The following is a 15,733-nucleotide window of genomic DNA, read 5'->3' as shown; positions in this document are numbered from 1 at the left end:
TGTAAAAAATCACAATTATGTAAAAATTTAATCACTTTTTCTGAAAATTTTATTATTTGGTTGAAAATAAATCTTTTTTCTTTGAAACTTGAAGTTTTTGGTGAAAATTAGTAGTTTTTGGTTTAAAATTGATCTTTTTGTTCCAAAATTCAACTATTTTGTTAAAAATTCGCCTCTTGCTTGAAAATATAACGACATTTGGTTGCTCGGATTTGGTTGAAAATGCAACTCTTTATTTGGTTAAAAATGCAAACGTTTGGTTAAAAATAAGGTTTGTGGTAGAAAATTCAACTATTTGGTTGAGAATTAACTTTTTTCTTAAAAGTTAAGTAGTTTTCTAGAAAATACGTCTTTTCGGCTGATAAATGTAGCTATTCGGTAAAAAAATCAACTGTTTTTAGTTGAAGTTCAATCTTTTTTTATTGCAAATTCTAACATTTGATTGAAAATTAATTTTCCTGGGTCCAAAATTCAACTACTAGGTTAAAAGTGAACTATTTTGTTAAAAATGCATCTCTTCGATAAAACTATAAGCTATTTAACTAAGATGATGAATAGTTTTATGAAATAATTAAGCAATAGGCCAAAATTGGGAATTTTCAATCAAGAAGATTAATTTCTATGAAAAAGACGAATTTTCCACTTAAAATGAAAAATTTTTCAACCAAAAATTGAAATATTTAGTTTTAAAATAAAAAAATAATTATTGAACCAAAGAAATACACTTTTAGTTAATGTTATGGAATACTTGATAGGTATAATAGTTACATTTTCATTTTAAAAAACAACAAATTTTAACCAAAAAGGAAACAAATTTTCAGCAAAATAGTTTTCAAAAATGATTTTTTTTCATTCAAATAAAAAATAATTTTTTAATCAAATAGCTCATTTTTAAACCCAAGAAATGAATTTTTAATTGAAATTTGAATTTTTAAAACAGAAATAATAATTTTTAACAAAAGAATTAAACTTTTAACCAAGTAATTGTATTTCCAGTCTCAAATATGAATTTTCAACTAAAATGGTAAATATTAAATTGGAATACTTGAACTTTTAACCGACAAGAATGATTTTTAGACAAGAAGATTCACTTGCAAAGAAAAAGATAATTTGAATATCCGAGTGGAATAAGTTGAATTTTTATTTTAAAAAATTACATTAAAAAGAGACTTAAAAAAATAGTTACATTTTCAAACAAAGTGATTAAGTTTAAACTATAATTTTAAATCTTTGACTAGAATAATTGAATTTCAAAGCAGAAAGATTAATTTTCAACTTAGATGATAAATATTTAAATTTTAAATTAAATCATTTAATTTTGGACCAAAAAGATGTGTTTTTAACCAATAACATTGATTTAAACCAAAAAAGATGAATTTTCAACTAAAAAATCATTTTGAATAATGAAAAAGTTAAAATAATTTTTTAGAACAGATTAAAAATTTTAACTATGTAATTTTATTTCCAATCTGAAAGATACATTTTTAACTAAAATGATAAATATTTAACTGGAATACTTGAATTTTCAACCAAGAAGAATTTGTAGAGAAGAAAATCAAGTTGCAAAGAAAAAAATTTTTTTTTTTTTTGTTCAAATCGATTTTTTAACAAAATACGTTTATTTTCAACAATATATTTGAAGTTTTTATTAAAGAAGACAAATTATAAGCAAAATTGTTGGATTTTGACCTAGAAAATACCAATTTTCAAGTAAAAATGGAACAGTTGAATTTTCAGTTGAAGAAGTTAATTTTCAACCAAACTGGTTGAATTTTCAACTAAAATGATGAATTTTAAACTGGGATAGTTGAAATTTTTATGAAAAAGAGAAATTTTCAACCAAAATGATTAATTTGATATAAAAAAATACGAATTTTCTATAAAGTACATACATTTTCTAACAAATAGTTGATTTTTTAACTAAAAAATGTCCATTTTCAGCCAAATAGTTACAATTCATTTTTAAAAAGATAAACTTTTAATTTAAGATCGAATAGGAATCTATTTTCTTATAATAAAAAAGCATTAAAAAGATTTACAAATAAAAAACAGGCTTTCAAATTACCTTACTTCTTGGCTGATTAGAGACAAAAATAAAAATTTTAAAAAAGAAGCAAAACATAAATTTTCACCAAAAATAGAATCGTTCAATCTTCTCTGAAAAATCTAATTTTTCACAAAAAACGTTTTTGCAGCAAAATAGTTCACTTTGCTACTGGAATAGTTAAATTTTTAGATAAAAAATTGATTTTCAACAAATTTTAACTTTTAACTATGTAATTTTATTTTCAACCTAAAACATAAATGTTTAACTAACATGATAAATATTCAACTGGAATACTTGAATTTTCAATTAAGAAGAATTTGCAGACAAGAAGATCAACTTGCAAAGAAAAAGAAAATTTTTTATTTTAAAAAATCGATTTTTTTAACAAAATACGTTTATTTTTAACAATATATTTGAAGTTTCTATAAAAAAAGACAAATTATCAGCTAAATTGTTGAATTTTTAACTAGAAAATATCAATTTTTAAGTAAAAATGGAAGACATTAATTTTCAACCAAACTGTTGAATTAAAAAAAAATATGAATCTTCAACTGGGATAGTTGACATTTTTATAAAAAATAGGAATTTTCAACCACAAAGATTAATTTTCTATAAAAAAGACGAATTATCCACAAAGTACATACATTTTCAAACAAATAGTTGAAATTTCATTTTTAAAAAGATAAGTTTTTAATTTAAAATAGAATAGGAATCCATTTTCTTATGAAAAAAAATGTTATGATAAAAAAAGCATCAAAAAGATTTACAATTAAAAAACACACTTCCAAATTATTTCCTAATTTTCCAAACTTACTTCTAATTTTTCGGCTGATTAGAGAAAAAAATAACAATTGAAAAAAGAGGGAGAAAATAAATTTTCAACCAAAAATAGAATAGTTCAATCAATCATTGACGAAATAAATTCCCTGTCATTTCCCGATTTTTTCCCGGTTTCCAAACATTTTTCACGGTCAATGAAATTAAAAAAATTCAACTCTAAAACTAGAAATTTGTATTCAAATGCTCAATAATTTACGCGTATAAAAAATAAGGTACTAATATTTTTCAATATAAAAAAATATAAATCCACATTATCATTTCCAATGCTCTAAATTTCAAAAATCAATCAATGAACATTAAAATTTTCAAAATCCAAGGTATTTGCAAAATACCTTAAAATATTTCCAATCCTTTGATCATTTTATCAGCTGGTCTTCACGATTAATTAAATAAGAACTATAAAAAAATCCATTTGATTAAGTAGAATTGAGTAAATTTATAATAATTTAAAATAATTTCAAAGAATTCAGGATAAATTAATAAGAATTGAGGGTGAGTTCCAAAAAATAATTTAAAAACTCTTCAAATCTTGGAAACCTTACAAAATACCTCACTTCTTGTAAATAAAATTTTTTAAATCCATAAAATCCCGCGAAATTCTATAATAATATTTCCTGAAATCCTGAAAAATGTAGTAAAATACATTGAGAGCTATAAAATCCCTTAAAATCATGGAAATAATAGGAAATCTTGTTAATTTATTAAAAAGATTTTAAAACATTCTAGATCCTGTAAAATCGTTCCATATATTCCGAAATTCTAGAAAATTCTTTATCCTAAAATATTGCAAACGCTTTGAAATCTCTTCAAATTATTCAAATCAATAAAATTTTTCTAAGAATCTTGCCGTTTTAATCAACGAAATAAATTCCTGGTTTTTTCCCGGTTCGCAAAAATTTTTCACGGTCAATGAAATTTAAAAAATGGAACTCTAAAGCTAAAAAAATTTCCACTTGACGTAATAAAAACTGAGCTGCAAATGAAAGCACTCAAAAAGAATCTTTTAAATTTTGTTCTTTTAAAATTGAAATTTAAAAGTTTTTAATTAAAAAATTTTGTATTCAAATGCTCAATAATTTACGCGTCTAAAATTAAAGGTACTAACATTTTTCAATATAAAAAAATATAAATCCACGTTATCTTTTTCAATGCTCTAAATTAAAAAAATCAAATTAATAAACTCTACAATTTTCAACATTATATAATTTTAAGGAATTTTAAGCTAGAAACATTAAATATTGAAAAATTGGAAATTTTTTAACTGCACACTTCTTAAATTATAAATTCAATTATTTTCTTTTTAAATAGTTTAAACATCCTTGGAAAGCTTCAAAATTTTATTTAAAAATTTTGTGAAATCTGGAAGTTGTTTTAAATTTGTTTTAAAATTTATATTATTTTGGAAATTTTTTCAGAACTTCTAAATATCTGTAACAAAATTAATTGAATTTTTTCTACAATATTCAGAAAATCTTGTAAATTTCAGAAAATTTCTTTACAATTTTGATGTATAAATAACAATTGAACATTTATTATTTGTAGGCGAAATTTAAGTATTTTTCAGAGAATATTTAAAAAGTTTTTCAAAGGTTTAAACAAAATTTTCAAAAAAGATTCTAGAAGATTTTAAGAAAACTTTCTAAAATTTGTATGATAATTTTTAATCTTTTTAAAACTCCTAAATATTTCTTAAAATTACTCAAATTTTTTCTAGAAATGTTCATTTGTAAATTATACATCAATACTTACAAATTTCGCTGACAAATTAAGCATTTTTTAAATACAACAATTAAAATTGTAACGTTCAAAGTTTCAGGGCTCTTCGAAATTTTAACGATTTCAGGCTTTCTATGTCAAACAATTTAGTTAAAGATTCTTTACTTATAAATATTTGGTGTCAATTTACTTGTCTTAAATAACAATTCAAATATTGCTAAATATTCAATAATTAATCTTTTTTTTAATCAAAATTTTCAAATCGAATGGGTTAAAAATGGAATATTTTAGACTGAAACAATATTTTAAATTTAATAAAATCCTTTAATTAAGAATATATTATTATGATGTAAAATAGTTTACAACCTTTCAGTCACACGCTCACATTTGTTTGACGAATAAATCTTTCAAATTAAAACCGTTTAACTTTTAACGTTAAAATCTGAAAATTACTTAAATTTTGAACTGATTAAAAATCGTTTTGTCAAATCATTTTCGTTCACTTTTTATTACTTAAAGCACAGATAAATTAAAAAAATTTACTTACTTATAAAATAAAAATGTTTTTTATCCAAAATTTTCAACATCAAAGGCTTTTATTTCTTATTTGTTCTAGTCTTTAAGCAAGCATTAAAAAATTCTTTAAATTAAAAATGTAAGCTTAAAAATAAAAATTTTTAATAAAAAACTTTTTTTGAATTACGCATTGTAAGCTAAATAATAGAATAATTGAAAAACGTAACAATTCAAATAAATATTAAAAAACTTTTGAAATTGAACGTGGACTAATTTTTAATCTACAAATTTGTCAAATTTCCGGTAAAACAAAAAATTCACTGTCATTTCCCGGTCTTAAAAAATTCCCGGTTATTTCCCGGTCCAGCGGCTACCCTGTTGAATCCTCAACCTAAAACCCCCACTTATATGCGCTAAGGCTGCAGATAAAGAAGAAATCACTTTTCTAAATCAACTAAAATTATTTAAATAATGAAAACTTGAATTTTACTGCTATCAGAAGTAAAATGTAGGATATTCAAATAGGAAAACAATACAATCTAAAATCTAAAAATTTTTTAGTTCTTTTTTAGGAAGAAAGGAGGGGGGGAGACTTATTTCCTTTCTTTTTCCAGATTTCAACGGGACCATTTTGTGGTGGTTGTCCAAATTTGGTCGTTGGATTCTTGATAATATTTTCAAGAAATTTTTTTGCTATCAGAAATAATTTCCCGCTTTTTGAGTTAAATTTCCCGGTTAATAAAATTCCCTGTCAAGCCGAAACTCTGGTTCCCTTTTTTCGTTAAAAATCGCTCTGTTTTCCTTGTTTTAAGGGCATGCTCTTCGTGACCACGTGACCAAACTAGTCCCCGGATATGTGCATTTGGAGCGATTCGCGCGCCATCTGTTGGTCATTCTAAGGACTTATTGAACTACCCTCGTATATATCAAAATGTTCATAATTACGAAGAAAGTTTTCAAGTAAAATACTCAGGAATTAGGAAATAAACTTTCAACGTCGATAAAGTAGTTGCCTCGATTTTAAAAAATCGAGGAACATCTTAGAATGTCATACTCGAAAATTCTTCCAAGTCCCATCATGAGAAATGTGCATCTTCAGAAAATAATTAAAATTTTCTAATGGTTATATATTCTTGTAGATTTTTTGTACTGGTATGAAACAATTCCAAGAATAAAAATAAAATTTCGCCCTGGGACGAAAGACGAGGCGTGTCCGACGCTGAGTCCCGCTGGTTGGTTCACTGTCAACAATAGTTATCAGCTGATCGATTCAACGTCAAGAATTATGGAACTTGGTTGGAGAACTCCGACGAGTAAATTTTAGCACATTGCTGGTGTTGCTATGTTTCCAATTTGAAATTTAGCTTTTATTTTTAGGACCAAAAAAAAAATGAAAATCATTTTACACCGAAATTTCATGAACGAACTTAGTTCTTGATCACGACTTTATCGACGTTCAAAGTTTCTTTTTTTCTCCGCTAGAAATCGCTAAAAATGCCCAAAAAATAATGATAGGTTACGTGTGTGCAGATACATATTCGTTAATTTGCAACGAAGGTGCAAATTTTATTACTTATATTAATTTTTTCAAGGTTTAGACGATTTAGTATAAAATTGGTGTCAGTGCTCAATATACGCGAACCAAAAAATCCGAAATGCATCAAACCAAAAATGATCTGCAAAGTGCTATAACTCGAATGGTAATATCCTATTCCATCAATTTATAAATAAACTTTCTTTAAAATTACCAATATATTGATGTATACAAACGTTCTTTAGTGCTTTTTATTTAATCTGTCAAATTTTAAACACGATATCTCAATCCGTGTGGACACAGTGAACACCAAAAAAAATGCACATATCCGGGGACTAGTTTGGTCACGTGGTCACTGAAGAGTATGCCCTTAAGGGCATGTGACACAGCTAAATACCTATATTACCGACCTCACTTTTTCACTTCACTGAATGTTTTTTTAAACCTAAGAACTTTTTTTGTAAATAAAATATCGAGCTGAAACTTTGGGAAATATATTAGAGTACAATAAAGTACGTTTAGGTACTGCATTTTGGTAGGAACTTCACTGAAAATGATTTTATCTTTTTTCTAAACCTCGACATTTTTTGAACGTTCCAACTTTTTTTATACATAAAATATCGGTCTCAAAATTTGAGAAATGCAAGACCTAAAAGAAAACTACGTTTAAGTACAAATCTTAATAATAAAAGATGTAAAAAAAAAATATTTCAACTATCAATTCCATCGGCATCAACCGGTAACGTTGTACACGAAAATACGAACCCTGACGGCCACTAGACGAGGCTCTAGAGGTTTCGTATTTTCCTGTACAACGTTACCGGCTGATGCCGTTGGAATTGATTGTTGAAATATATTTTTTTACATCTTTTATTGTTAAGCTTTGTACTTAAATGTAGTTTTCTTTCGGCTCTTGCATTTCTCAAAGTTTGAGACCGATATTTTATGTATAAAAAAAAGTTCGAACGTTCAAAAAATGTCGAGGTTCAGAAAAAAGATGAAATAATTTTCAGTGGAGTTCCTACCAAAATGCAGTACCTAAACGTACTTTATTGTACTCTAATACATTTTCCAAAGTTTCAGCTCGATATTTTATTTACAAAAAAAGTTCTTAGGTTCAAAAAAACAATCATTGAACTGAAAAAGTGAGGTCGGTAATATAGGAATTTAGCTGTGTCACATGCCCTTAAGAGCATTTCAAACTCTGAAGTCTGAGATCCAGAAATCTTTAAATTCAGGAAGTATAAAAAAAAATAATAATAATAATAATAATAATAAGTTTACCTTCGGAATCGCGTAAGCTGGTCCAAGCAACAACTGATCCTTAGGATCCTGAGCAACGTAAGTGAAAGCCCTGAGATAAGCTTTGGGTGTGAGACCAAGTTGACGAGCTTTCTCCTCAGTCATAATTAGAGCAGCAGAAGCGCCATCTGTGAGGAAAGAGGCATTTGCTGCAGTAACAGTCCCGTAGGGTTTGACAAAGGCGGGTTTCAATTTTGCCATTTGCTCAGGTGTGGAGACTCGGATTCCGTTGTCTTTATCAATTACGGATTTTTTTCCTGAAACTGAAATTGCGATTAAAAGTTAAAGAACCTTCGCTGAAAGTTTTAGTTAAAATGTTGTAATTTTCTCGAGCCTCACCAACAAATGGAATGACATCAGACAAATGTCCCTGCTGCTGAGCCTGAGCAGCCAAAGTGTGAGATCTTAAAGCATATTCGTCCTGTTCTTGGCGTGATACCCCAAAGGCAGCAGCAAGACGATCACCACTGTGTCCCATCGTTTCGTTTGTAGAGTATTCCGCGACCGCTGGCAGCTGAAAATTAAAACAAGTCCGTTTTCTATATCCAAAGACTATTCCAGGTTTTTCAGTTATACTTTTGAACAAATTCCAGGTCATATTTTAAAAAGTCCAGTAAATTCTAGTCAATTTCAAACACATTTTACTGCTCGTGAAATAATTTAATTACCATTTATTGTGCAATTATTAATCAATGCAAACCCTGCTGGAAAAAAATGTTTAAGACAAACTAAAATGTCATGAATTTTGAGAAAAAATAGCCAAAATTGGGTAATTTCGGTAAGAAGTGTAAAAAATAATCAGGGCTGCTAGATGCTATTAGTCACTTTTTTCCCAAATCATGTCTTAGTCACTTTTTTAAATGAAAGAATCACATTAGACACTTTTCTTTTGATAAATTATCTAATGAGTTAATCACTATTCAATTCAGGTCTATGTCTATTTCTGAAATGTCTGGAATTCTTTTGAAATATTCAAGAGTTTTTAATTTAAAATATATTTTTTATTAATTCCTCAATTTAAAGGGATTTCAAAGCGTTTGAAATATTTATAGGATAAAGAATTTTGGAAGAGATGAAAATATTTTACAGTACCTATAAGGTTTTACGATTTTAAAAAAGATTTCGCACAATTTTATCAGATTTCTGAGGATATTCTGAGGATTTTATAATTTTTTAGTGGATTTCAAAGAATTTATTCAAATTTTTTAAAATAGATTTCAAAGAATTTATTCACGAGAAGTAAAGTATTTTGTAGGATTTCACAGGATTTGAAATATTTTAGAGAATTTAAAGATTTCAAGGCATTTTTTATTAACTTCTCTATTTTCATGGGATTTCAAAGCGTTTGGAATATCTTAGGATAACGATTTTTCGAGAATTTTGGAAAATATGAAACGATTTTATAGGACCTATAAGATTTTAAGACATTTAAAAAAATATCATGGGATTTTATAAGGTTTCCCAAGACTTCAATGATTCTAAGAGTTTTTTAAAAGCTTTATAGGTATTTTAATCAATTTTCCAGGATTTATATAAATATCTTCATAGAATTTCACGGGATTTTATATTATCTTATTAGATTTTAAAGAATTTATTTAGAAAAATTGAGTTATTTCGTAGGGTTTCAAAGATTTCAATTTTTAAATTTATTTTTTGGAATTTACTATGTTTTCTTATGAATTTATCCTGAATTCATTTAAATTCTTTGGATTTTTTTTGTTGAATTTTTGAATTAATTCAAATTCTTATAAATTGACTCAATTCTACTTAATTAGTGGATTTTTTTTTTAATTTCTAAAAGTTTATATATAATTGATCTTCAGGTACTTTTTCAAATAACTTGATATTTTAAAAAGCTTCAAAACATTTTAAAGGATTTCAACAAGATTTTAAAGAATTTGAAATATTATTAGGTTATTTTGAGAGATTAAAAGTAATTTTAAATTGCTTATAGTAATTGAATGGAATATCAGAATATTTAAAATATTTTAGGATATTTGAAAAAATATTAACGCATTTTCTAGAGTTTTAGACAAAAAAAAAAAGAAGATTTTCAAGGGTTTTAACCATCTTAAGAACTTCACAGTATATTATAATATTTTCAAATATTTTTTACAATTCATTTAGAGGTCACCCTGAATTCTTATTAATTTATCCTGAATTCTTTAAAATTCTTCTGAATTTACTCAAAACGATTCAGCTCAATGGATTTCAAAATTTGTTATCTTTCTAAACTCATTTCAAATTTACTTAATTACATTTTTTTTCATATTTTTTAATTGTTTTAAAGCTACTTGATTATTTTCTAAATTCAGCTTGATTTTTTACGAATTTCATTCAATTCTTCTCGTTCTTCTTCAATTCCTTTAAATTCACTTAAATTTTATCGTAATCAATTGCATTTTTTCGATTAAAAATTATTTTTCCAAGTGATCTGAATTGTTTTCAATTTTACATGAATTATTTTTCAGTATTTAGTCACTTTTTTAAATAGAAATTAGTAGGGTTTCAAAGATTTTAAGTTTTTTTGTTGAAATTCACCCTAAATTCTTTTGAATTCTCTTGAATTTTTTTGATTTACTTGGAATTCTTTTTAATTCACTTAATTCTATTTATTTCAATGGATTTTTTTTTAGGTTTTATTTAATTAATCTGAAAGCCTTTCATCTTATCATTTCATCAAATTCTTTTAAATTCCCTTGATTTTTGATTAATTTTATCGATTTCTTCTCGTTTGCCTTAAATTAATCAAAATTCATTCCAAGTTTACGGAAATTAATGCAATTTTTTTATTTAAAAAAATTTCTTTTTGAAATTCACCCTAAATTCTTTGGAATTCTCTAGAATTTTGTTATTTTATTTGAAATCTTCTAGATTTACTCAACTCTATTTAATTGAATGGATTTTTTGTAGCTTTTATTTAGTTGATCTCAAAATCTTTTAACCGCACCTAGAGTTTTTATTTTTTTCTCATCGAGTTCTTCTCCTTTAATTTAAAATTCCTCTAAATTCATACCAAGTTTAGGGAAATATATCAAATTTTTTTATTCAAATTTTTTTTTCAGGGTTGTCATTTTAATAAAAGAAAAAAATTTCCAGTTTTATCCCAATTCACAAACATTTTTCACGGTCAATTGAACCAAAAATTTGAACTCTGAAGCTCAAAAATTTTCCATTTGAAGTAATAAAAACTGATTTGCAAATTAAAGCACTCAAATTGGAACCTTTGAATTTTAAACTTTTAAAATTGAAGTTTAAATAAATTAAATTCAAAAATTTGGTATTCAAATTCTCAATAATTTATACGCATAAAATGGAAGCTATAAACACTTTTCAACTGAATAATTTTAAATTAAATGCAGTTCAACTGCTAAAAAAATTTGTTTATACTTTTGTAAGTTCCAGAGTTCAGATTTAGATTCAGTTCAAAAATATAAATCCACCTTATAATTTGCAATTAATTTTAAATTAATTAATTAAAGAATCAATCAATGAGATGAAATTTTTTCATAACTATATCATTTTAAGAAATTTTAAGCTGAAAACATTAAAAATGGAACGATTATAAATATTAATTAATTGATATTTTTCTTCATTAAAAATTTCAAATTGAATGGTTTGAAAAACGAATATTTTAGACTAAAAAAATATTTGAAATTTAATAAAGCCCTTATTTATGAATGCATTATTTAGAAGTTATTTGAAAAATGAAAACAGTTGATAAAGTTTCAATCAGTTTAATTTTTAATGTTAAAATATGGAATTTCTTAAATTTCGAAATGCTTAAAAAAGTTAAGTTCAATTTTGAAGGTCATTAATTCATTTATATTTGCAGTTGATCATCTAAAAATGTGTTGTTTTTTTGGTCAAAAATCTTCGATTTCAAACGTTTAAATTTAAATGTACGCTTGAAAATTAAAACCTAAAATATAAGATTTCGAAACTGATAAATTTTTGATTTTGCATTCTAAATTGAATGGTATCATAATTGAAAAGTATCACTTCGACAGATATTTCTGCCTAAAAATGTCTACAATTTCCGGTCAAAAACTGGACCAGATAAACCAGGGAAATGACAGTGAATTTATTTTTTGACTGGGAATTTTACAAATAAAAAAATAAAAAAAATGGTGTCCAAGTTTGATTTTATCAGCTTTTTAAATAAATACTTGAACTGTTATCTGTTTCAATGACAATGCCATTCAGTTTCCACTAAGTAATTTGAAAAACTTCCATTTAAACCATTTTTCATATTAAATTTTAATTGTTAAGCATACATTTTTCATTCAAAGAATTTAAAAGTGCTGTTTTAGACTTAAAATTAGAATTGTTTGAAATCGACAGTGACAAAAAACATTTTTGGTTTATCAAGGAATGTAAATTAGAAGTATTTTTAAAAATTGAACTGTAAATTAAGAATTAACAAGTGAATAATAATAAAATTTATTTTACAAGACGATTTGGAATCAGTTCAAAATTTAATAATATCCAGATATTAATTTCAATTTTAAAATAACTTCAAAATATTATATTCATAATTATTATTTATTAATTTAGTATTATTAATTATTATATTCAAATTTATTAAATTTAATAGAGTGTTTTAGTGCAATATTTAAAAATGCAAAATTTGACGTTTTTAATTTATAAAAAGATAAATTGTTTAATATTTAGAAACATTTGACTGTTCATTTAAAATCAGTAACTAGGAAACAAATAATCAGAACTAAACAAAAATAAGAAATTTTGGACGTTACAATTTGAATTCTCGATTTGAAAAATTTTTATTTGTAAGAAAATTGTTGAAGTTTTAAGTAGAAATAAATAACGAATACTTATTATTTCTAGCAAAAATTCGGGTAAGCTGAAGAGATATTTCGAAGTTCTGAAAATATTTCAAATTTATGTAAAATTTGAATTTATTTTAAATAATTTAAACGAAGTGTATACCAAAAATATCCGAATATCTATGCCGAAATTGTGGCACAAACAATCCGAGAAGGAGAATTTTAAACAATACGTAGTTTTTGTCAGATGTCAAAAAAACAATTTAGAAGCTTTGTCAGAACGGAGAAAGGCTTTAGTATAATAAAAAACATTTTCTGAAGATTCTTAGGAAAATTGAAAATGATTTTTTAATTTTTTTAAATTAATTTTAAGAGAGGATTTAAAAAGATTTGCAAAATTGTCAAAAATGAATCTGGAAGATTTTAAGGAAATATTTTTTATGAAGTCTTGAAGACTTAAACAATTAAAAATTAAAAACGTTTGAAGTTTTATTTTATCAACTGTAAATATAAATAAATAATTTTAAAAATGGATCTGTACAGATTCTTAATTAATTCGTAATTAAAGGATTTTATTATATTAAAAATATTGTTTCAGTCTAAATTATTCCATTTTTAACCCATTTAATTTAAAAAAATTTGATTAAGACAAAGGATAATTATTTAATATTTAGAAATATTTGACTTGTAATTTAAGAACACTAAATTAAAGCTAAATATTTAAAAGTAAACAATCTGAAACTTAATTGTTTGACATAGAAAACTTTGAATTGTTAAAATTTCAAAAAGCTTTTAACATTTTACGTTACGATTTTTATTCTTCTATTCAATAAAATGTTTAATTTTTAAGCGAAATTGTTGAATTTTGATTGTATAAATAAAAATTGAATCGTATTATTAGTAGAAAATTTTAGTAATTTTAAGAGATATTTAAAAGTTTTGAAAAGATTCAAAATTAATTTAAAACTTAAAATGATATCATGTAATTTACACGAAGTTTGTGACAAATTTTTCAGAACTTCTAAACATATTTTAAACTGAATAAAATTTCTCCTACAATTTGTAGAAAAAATCTTTAAAAAATTGTTAAAAATCCTTAAATTCTTTCCGGGTCGTTTTTAATAATATTGGAAATCTCTTTAAATCTTTTAGAATATCATTTAAAATAATTTTTCAAAATGAATAATTTTCAATTTTCCTAGGAATTTTAAGAAAATGTTTTTATTCCTTTGGAGCCTCTTACAACTTTTAAAAATCTTCTAAATTTTTTGTAAACTGCTTTGCACCGAAATTTCGTTACGAATAACCAAATTATTTCGGTAAACACACTTCGTTAAAATTATTTGAAATCATTTCAAGTTCTAAATTAATTTTTAATGTTTTTGAAATTTATAAATATCTCTTAAAACTACTCTGTTTCTACAAATAAAAAGTGTTCAACTGTCATTCAGAAATCCAAATTTAAAAGACATTTTTTTTAATTCGCAGGATTTTCTACAATTTGTAGTACAAAGTCAATTAATTTTTAATGTTATTGAGAAGTTTTGAAAAAATTTCAAAAATAAAGTTAAATTTGAACAAATTTAAAACTACTTCTAGATTTCTCAAGATTTTGAAATGCAATCTTAAAGTTTTTTCGAGAATGCTTAAACTTTGTCAAATGAAAATAATTTAAATTCTAATTTAAAAACTTTTAAGTTGAAAATTTAAATTTAAAAATATTTAATGTCCAAAAATAGCTGAATAATACAATTTTGACAATTATTAAAGTTCATTGATTAATTCTTTAACTTAGAGTATTGAGAATGTTAACCTGGATTTATATTTTTCGAACTTGAACTAAATCTTTGAACTCTATAATTTATGAATATTAAAAATTCTGAATTTTGCAGTTTAAATTCATTAAACTTGGAATTATTTAATTGAAAAATATTAGCACCTTCCAGTTTATACGTATAAATTATTGAACAATTCAATAGAAAATTTTTTAACTTAAAAACTTGCTTTAGTTTGTTGTTTATGTAAAAAAATTTTATTGACCGGGAAAAATATTTGCGAACCGGGAACTTTAGTAAAGATATGAAGAAAAATTCAAATAATTTAAAAATACCTTTAGAAAAATAAAATTGCTTAAAATGGAAACATTTTTAGCTGTAGAGTTCGATTTTTTAAATTTCATTAACCGTGAACAATTTTTGCGAGCTGAAAAAAAAAAACCGGAAATTTCGGTCCCTATATTTCATCCCATAGGAATTGTGAGGCCTGATCAAATGAAAAATCTCCTAATAATCTCTACTTACATCAGGAATTAAAAAGTAGGGTCTAAGGGTGGCGAGCAAAGCCAATTTCTGTGCAGGAGTTTTGGCCTTATTGGCACGCAACATCAGGTTGCGCATACTCCTGCTGTGTCTGATGGGAATATCGGACATTAGTTCGACGCCTCCAGCAATAATAGTGTCATAAACGCCACAGGCGATTAAACCCATTCCAGTAGTTATTCCTTGATTGCTGCTGATGCAAGCCTGTGTAACGGTGTGCGCTGGAGTTCTGTCGCTGTATCCAGCAGCCAAAGCAGCCTCGCGACCGACATTTGATGTCCTCACTTCTTGGAGGACCGTTCCGTAGACGATGTAGTCAATCGCTTCTTTAGAGATTCCAGTTTTCTTCTGCAAATTGCTGAAAAGGGCATTTTAAAATCAAATCAAGAAATTTCCTATTTTCTTTTTTTATTTTTTCCCAATAAAGAGAAAATCTGTTTCTTTTCTCTTTTATGGGGAAAGGGGAAGAGGAAAACCTTTCCTTTTTTTCAGATTGCGATGGGAACATTTTATGGTGGTTGTCCAAATTTGGTCGTTAGATTCTTCATTTTATTTTCAGGAATTGGGCACGTTAACTTGATTATCGGACGGTGAAAAAGGTTTGAAACTTGATTTTAATCTTACGAGGGTAGTTCAATAAGTCCTTAGAATGACCAACAGATGGCACGCGAAT

At 25.3% G+C, this 15,733-nt stretch overlaps 1 protein-coding gene across 1 annotated transcript in view; it reads right to left on the bottom strand.

The window, feature by feature from the left end:
* LOC117181016 (trifunctional enzyme subunit beta, mitochondrial) overlaps window positions 1–15,733 on the bottom strand; it is a 42,004-nt gene that overhangs the window by 14,615 nt on the left and 11,656 nt on the right. Inside the window, exons 4-6 of the mRNA XM_033373584.1 lie at window positions 15,043–15,418; window positions 8,295–8,469; window positions 7,938–8,218 (exon numbers count right to left, since the gene is read on the bottom strand). Coding sequence (XP_033229475.1) covers window positions 7,938–8,218; window positions 8,295–8,469; window positions 15,043–15,418 — 832 coding nt within the window. The remainder of the gene's footprint in view (window positions 1–7,937; window positions 8,219–8,294; window positions 8,470–15,042; window positions 15,419–15,733) is intronic.

The sequence above is a fragment of the Belonocnema kinseyi genome, chromosome 10, assembly GCF_010883055.1.
Source record: "Belonocnema kinseyi isolate 2016_QV_RU_SX_M_011 chromosome 10, B_treatae_v1, whole genome shotgun sequence".
Taxonomy (NCBI): Eukaryota; Metazoa; Arthropoda; class Insecta; order Hymenoptera; family Cynipidae; genus Belonocnema; species Belonocnema kinseyi.
This window is presented reverse-complemented; position numbering and strand designations above follow the sequence as displayed.